The 6,674-nt window shown below is 50.7% G+C and overlaps 1 protein-coding gene across 3 annotated transcripts in view; it reads left to right on the top strand.

The window, feature by feature from the left end:
* Positions 1–2,031: 2,031 nt before the first annotated feature.
* Positions 2,032–6,674, top strand: part of MOCOS (molybdenum cofactor sulfurase) — a 61,225-nt gene continuing 56,582 nt past the window's right edge. For 2 of the 3 annotated variants that reach the window (XM_059140282.1, XM_059140281.1), the window contains exon 1: positions 2,340–2,493. In XM_059140282.1, coding sequence (XP_058996265.1) covers positions 2,352–2,493 — 142 coding nt within the window. In that variant the 5' untranslated portion in view covers positions 2,340–2,351. Of the gene's footprint in view, positions 2,166–2,339; positions 2,494–6,674 lie in introns of those variants that run through there. The other variant, XM_059140283.1, reaches the window with a different exon arrangement.

Below are 6,674 nucleotides of genomic sequence, written 5' to 3'. Positions count from 1 at the left end.
AGCGAAATAACCCAGTCACAATAAAAACTAATGTTGTATGATTCTGTGAATACAGTCAAATTTATAGAGACAGAAAACAGAGTAGTGGTTGCCAGGTGGGGTGGGGAGTTGTTTTGTGGATAGAAACAGTTTCAGTTTTGCAAGACGGGAAGTTTCAGTTTTGCAAAAGGGGAAGAGTTCTGGAAATTGCACACAATGTGAATATACTTATCACTATTGAACTGTACACTTAAAAATGGCTAAGTCAGGGGCACCTGGGTGTCTCAGATGGTTAAGCCTCTGCCTTCTGTTCAGGTCATGATCTCCAGGTCCTGGAATCAAGCCCCATGTCCAGCTCCCAGCTGGGCAAGGAGTCTGCTTCTCCCTCTCCCTCTGCCTATGCTCTCTCTGTCTCTCTCTCTCTCTCTCAGATGGATAAATAAAATCTTCAAAAGAATGGCTAAGTTAGTAAATTTTATTTATATTTTACCACAATTAATAACAGCAACAACAAAAAGTTCTGCACTGGGTTGGTACATTCAGATGATTCACTAGGCAAGCTTGTCCGAAAGCAGCACCCTTGTGGAGCTGGGATTTGTTACTTGGCCCCAGAACACCTCTACCAGAGGTAGATACTCCTTACGTTCCTAAGGAAGTAAGGAAGGCTCTCACTCCTCAGGGTGTAATTCTTGGACCTGAGTAACACCATCATCCAGACTCATTAGAAACACCGAACCTCATTAGCCACACAGGCCCCAACCCAAATGTAAAAGAATTAGAATCTGCATTTTAATAGTCTTCCAGGTGATTTATGCAAATTAATGCCTGAAAAGCCTGTCCTGGAGGAAATCCTCTCTGGGAAGAAAGACATTAAAGGAGGGGTGAGTGGCACACACACACCAGACAGTCCCTGGGAGGACCAACTCTCAGCACTTTCCCAACTTAGACATGGGGAAACTGAGGCCCTGAGGCTTGTATCAGAGAGGCTGCTGGACACATTTAACTGGCAGGGCCCTGGAAGTGGACTTCGCAGGTGCTGACTTGTCCATCTTCTAGCTGTGTGCTCTTGAGCAAGTTACTCTACCTCTCTGACTTAGCTTCTCCACCTGTAAGAGCCACCCCATAGATCTGCTTATTTAACTGTGGTAAATAATGAGTACAGGTAACGGTGAACATGTGCCCAGGGCATACCTGCTCTTGTTATTGTTGCCAGAGGTCACATTTCAGGAGAGAGCACAGTGGAGAGGGGTCAAGATGTCACCATTACTCCGAGTGTAGGCAGAAGGTACGCAGAAGAGGATGCAGGTGGTCAGTGATGTCAGTGAGCAAATTCGGGCATTGATTCATGCATACACTCATTCCTTCCAGAACGAGTATGAATGCTTGTCCAGTAAGGACCCGGAGATCTGGCAGTGAGGAGGATGAGCCTGACCCGGCTGCAGGCAGAGACCACCTAAGCGTGGGGACGCCCCGGGAACTGGCTCTTAGAACTGCAGCCCCAAATGGGGAACCTCCGATCATCTTTCACTCCATCCTCGCAAGCGGGCCCGACCTTAGGCTCACAACTAAGTTCTCCCTCCTTGTACCTGGGCTCCACTCACTCCCGCACCGGGTCCGCACTTCCGACCCCCAGGCTTGGTCAGCCGCTCGGTACTGAGGCATTTGTGGCCAGAGTCGCTCTTCCTCCCGCACCCACCTCTCAGGGCCAAGGCGCAGGAGTCGCACGCGAACTACTGTTTCGACGGTCCCCAGCCACGGAGACCCTTAAGCAACCTCAGGGATCCCAGGCCTTTTTCCTCTTCCACGCTTCGCTCTGCCGCATTTTCAGACTCGCCGAGCACACACCCCAGTGGGGAGCAGCAACAAGTCTCCCGGCAAGCGCCACGCCCGAGAGGGTCCTGCCGCCGAGAGTGGGGTTCCCGGGTGTCGTGCGGGGCCGGGGACCAGGAGAGTCGGCCCGGGACCGGGAGAGTCGGCCCGGGAGGATCGCCGGGGGTCAGGACGCCTCGCAGGAAAAGGCGGTGCGTTATTTCTGCCACCAGGCTCTTCGTGGGACCCTAGATAAGCGAGAGCTTCGTGCTCCACGGGTCTTCGGCGGCATCTCCGTGGGCTCCGCTGGGAAGCTGGGAAGACCCGGACGTCCTCGCCCCGCCCCCAGGAAAAGGGCCGCAAAGAAGTGAAACTCCGTGAGTCAGCGCGCGGGCAAGCGGGGGTGGGGGCCGGGCGGGGCGCCGCCCTGGGCCGCGGACCAGGTGCCCTCGAAGGCCCAGAAGGTGCCAGCGGGGCGCGACCGGGGGCGGAGTCGCCGCGCGCCGGCTTCGGCATTTCCCCCGGCGCGGCGACCTGGACGGCGCGGCGGGCCGCCCTGGGTCATGGCCGGCGGGGCAGCGCCTCGGGGTGCCGAGCTGCTGGCTTTCGCGCGGTTCCGGGAGTCGAGCAAGCGGCCGCTCGCCTACGGTTATGGCTCGCGCGGCCTGCAGGAGCTGCGCGAGCGCGAATTCGGCCGCCTGGCAGGTGAGGCCGGCGGGGCACCTGTGTGGGGGTGGGAGCGCTGGTGTTCTGGGACTGACGGGGAAAGAGCTTTGGCTCTAGGTGGGAACACCTCGCCTTGTCTGGGATACATTTTGGATCGAAAGACCTGGCGGGACGTGTGCACGCGTCCGCTTCGTGGACCCAGCTCCTTGAGGTCCCACCTGCAGCCCAAGATTTCTTGCTACTCTAGCTCCTTAGACTTTCCCGTGGAGCAGGACCAGCCTGCGCCTTACTCACCTGCACTCGCCCTCTGCGGGCCAGGCTTAGTGATTTTTTTCCCCCGTGGGTGCCACGAGACCTCCGGCTCTAAAGGTCTGACTGGAGCTGGGCTTGCAAAATGCACGAATGTCCGACGCTCCTGCCTGGTGTTCAGATGTTCGCCTGCGGACAGGTGCAGTGAGTGCATGGTCAGTGCGCCGCGTTGGGACCGCGGCTGGGAAGGGGGGGCGGGGTTGGGATCGAGAGGCTACAGCTTCTGGAGACTGAGTTCACAGCATCTCTTATTTTCGAAGTCTCATTTTTCTCACTCGTGCAGTCCGAACAATATCTCTGAACTCTAGCTCGCTGGGGGACTCGCATTAGCAAACCGTGCAGTGTGCGCTTTAAGTAGAGGACAAGCCTGTGAATTGGACACCGGGACCGGGGTCACGTCGTCCCTTTGATTTCCGCAAGGCAGATCAGGCTGGTTAAATTTTAAATGGCGGGACGCCTGGGTGGCTCAGTCGGCGAGCGTCGACCTTAGTCTCGGTCAGGATCTCAGGGTCCTGGGATTGAGCCCCACATCCGGCTCCCTGCGGGGACCCTGCTTCTCCCTCGGTCTGCCGCTCCCCCTCTTGTTCTCTCTCTCTCTCTGTCAAATAAATAAAATTTTTAAAAATAAAGAAATAAATCTGAAATGGAGCTCCATCTGGCTATGTGGCCTTGCCCAGCAGAGCAAGAGGGCTCCCACACTGGTGGGGACTCACTCTGTTGCCAGGGACCTCGTGTGGCGGTCTTCCTGGAGCCTTAGAACCACCAGCCTGTTGAGCAGGGGTGAATGGAAGTGGCACCAGGCACCGGGATTTGAGGTGTACGTTCTCTGCCCTGATGAACAACCAGTGACTGCTCCCCAGCTTGTGGGAGAAGAGCAACGGTGATGTCACAGTTCATACAGTTACCTGCAGCTGATGTCCACTCTTACGTTTGGGATAGTGACTGTTTTGTCCTTTTGGGGGCTTTCAGGGCTGTGGCCTCCCCTCTGTGTGTCTCCTCTCTGTATTTCAGTATGGACTCTCAGGAAGGAGAGAGGGAATCTTCTGGCAGCCTCTCAACTACCACCCCATTCTTCCCAGTGCCACATTCACCCAAGGGAGACAGCATCTCACCCCTATGCTTCCGCCTGCTGTCCCTGACAGTTTTTTTTTTTTTTTAAGATTTTATTTATCTACCTGACAGACAGAAATTACAAGTAGGCAGAGAGGCAGAGGGGGAAGCAGGCTTCCTGCCAAGCAGAGAGCCTGATGCAGGGCTCAATCCCAGGACCCTGAGATCATGACTGGAGCAGAAGGCAGAGGCTTAACCCACTGAGCCACCCAGGCACCCCCATGACAGTTTTTATTATGGAAATTTCCACCCAAGAAATAGACTGGTACAATGAACAGGTGTGGAGGGAGGGAAGGAGACTCCCCATTCTTTTGAAGGAAATCTCCGAGGCTGTTACCGTGCAGTCCATAATTATTTCTGCACCACACCTGCTTAATCCCCTAATCCAGCTCTGGTCCCTCACACCCATCACTGGCTGACCTCTCCCCTCAACACTATGCTGGGAAAGTAGAGGGATGTTCTGGGCCCCTGCTTGTTTCACTTGTGTCCCTCAGAGAACAGCATCTTTTCCCTTAAATGTAAAATCTAAATGTGATAGCCAGGATCTGAGGCCGGACTTCAGAGTCCCTTTAACATCTACTGTACTGTATGCTGTCTGTCTGTCTATCTAGTGCAAGTTCCCAGCATTTCCTCACATTAATAGTTCAAGTAGATTTTTTTGTGGATTAAATCCATCCCTCCCACAGCTGGGAGTCTTGGAACATATCCACTTTTTTTTTTTTTTTTTTTTTTTGCTCTCATGGGGCAGGGAAAAACAAACAAAACAAAATAATATAACTTTCACCTCCTCTTCTTTTCCCCCTTTTCCTTCCCCTTATAGTTTTTGTGTAGGTTTGAGCATTTATCTGGTTTAGGAGTAGCTCTAGATAATTACATGCTTAATCTTCAAGTGCTGAAATGTTTTGCCCAACCAGTTGGATGGGAATTCCCTTGTCTTGGTGAAGGGAGACTATTGAATTTTCAGATGTGGTTCAGATGGTTCTTTTTTTTTTTTTTTAAAGATTTTACTTATTTATTTGACAGATAGTGATCACAAGTAGGCAGAGAGGCAGGCAGAGAGAGAGAGAGAGGAGGAAGCAGGCTCCCTGCTGAGCAGAGAGCCTGATGTGGGACTAAATCTCAGGACCCTGAGATCACAGCTGGAGCAGAAGGCAGAGGCTTTAATCCACTGAGCCACCCAGGTGCCCCCAGATAGTTCTTGAAGTCGCAGGGTGCTAGTGGATGGCCACTCACCATGTGTTGGGCTGAGAACTGGAAGAGACACTGGAATTTCCTTCTTGAAGACTCAATGCCAGTGGGTTTGGGGGTCATTTGCCTGCTTCTTCTGTTAATAGCCAAATCTCATGAAGAGTTACTGTGTGCCAAGCACTAAACAGGGCTCTGTATACCAACTCTTTTAACCCCCATCCCACCTGCAGATAAAGGAACAGGGATCCAGAATGGCTGGTGGTAGAGAAGGATTCAATCAAGTTGGCTGACTTGGATTCCTCCCTGCTAACCACGATGCTAGCTGACTTCTGCTAAGATCAGACCTCTAGCTAATCTAACACAGCTGCCCAGTTTTGCAAAACTACTCACTGGACCAAAGGCCAAAGCAGGCTTCTCCCAAAAGCTTCCTGGTCTTGCAGAAGACCATGGCCAAGGCCTGCGGTGCTCCCTCGGGGCCCCTCAGGTTTCACACATGCTGTGTCTTCACATAAGCATCTCCCTGATGCCCAGGGGTACAAAAGCCTTTCTTTTGGAGTAGGGCATTTGTATTTCTGAATCTTTAGTTAATGAGAACATTATTTCTAAAGCTAACTTTTTGGACTAGGTAGTGCATTTACACAGCACTCAAAAGGTGCCAAGGGAGGGTAAAGAATGGCCAGGGAGGGGTGCCTGGGTGGCTCACTGTGTTGAGCCTCTGCCTTCTGCTCAGGTCATGATCTCAGGGTCCTGGGATCGAGCCCCGCATTGGGCTCTCTGCTCAGCAGGGAGCCTGCTTCCCCTCTCTCTGCCTACTTGTGATCTCTCTCTCTCTGTCAAAAAAATAAATAAAGTCTTAAAAAAAAAAAAAAAAGAATGGCCAGGGAACCCCCTCTCTTTTCAGCCACAACTCTGGTCAGCTCTGAATTAGCTCCTGCCCCTTATGTCCTGTGTGCCTTTTGAGTTGTTGTTTGTATTTAGATAAGTGTATACAGGTTTTTTTTTTTTATTACACAATTGAGCTGTAACATCTGTTATCTGACATAATTTACATTTATTTGTTCATGGTCTTTCTCTGTCACTCTCATACTAGCTTCTCTTTGGTCTACTGTTATGTCTCCACTACTTAGAACAGTGCCAGGCACACCGTTAGTACTCAATAAACATTTCTCGAATGTACAAATACAAGAAACTAGAAAATAAAAGGAAACTTAATTGACCTGATAAAGGCTATCTAAAAAAAAAAATCCACAGCTAACAGCATACTGGTGAAAGACTGATAGCTTTACTGCTACAATCAGGAATAAGACAAAGACATCTGGTTCACCACTTCTACTCAGCATTGTACTAGTGGTTCTAACCAGGACAACTGAGTAAAAAAAATGAAACAAAATTTGCCCAAATTGGAAAGGAAGAAGTGAACCATCTCTATTGGTGGATAATACAATCTTGGATATAGAAAATCCTAAAGAATCCACATAAAAAACCATTAGAACTAAAAAACAAGTTCAGCAAGGTTATAGGATATAAACGCAATATACAAACAGCAAGCTGATTTCCATACACTAGCAAGAAAATGAAATAAAGGAAAGCATCAGAAAGAATAAAATACATAG

This window comes from Mustela lutreola, chromosome 11 (genome assembly GCF_030435805.1).
Source record: "Mustela lutreola isolate mMusLut2 chromosome 11, mMusLut2.pri, whole genome shotgun sequence".
In the NCBI taxonomy this organism is placed as follows: Eukaryota; Metazoa; Chordata; class Mammalia; order Carnivora; family Mustelidae; genus Mustela; species Mustela lutreola.
The sequence above is the reverse complement of the archived record's forward strand: the minus strand, read 5'-3'. Positions and strand labels throughout refer to the sequence as shown.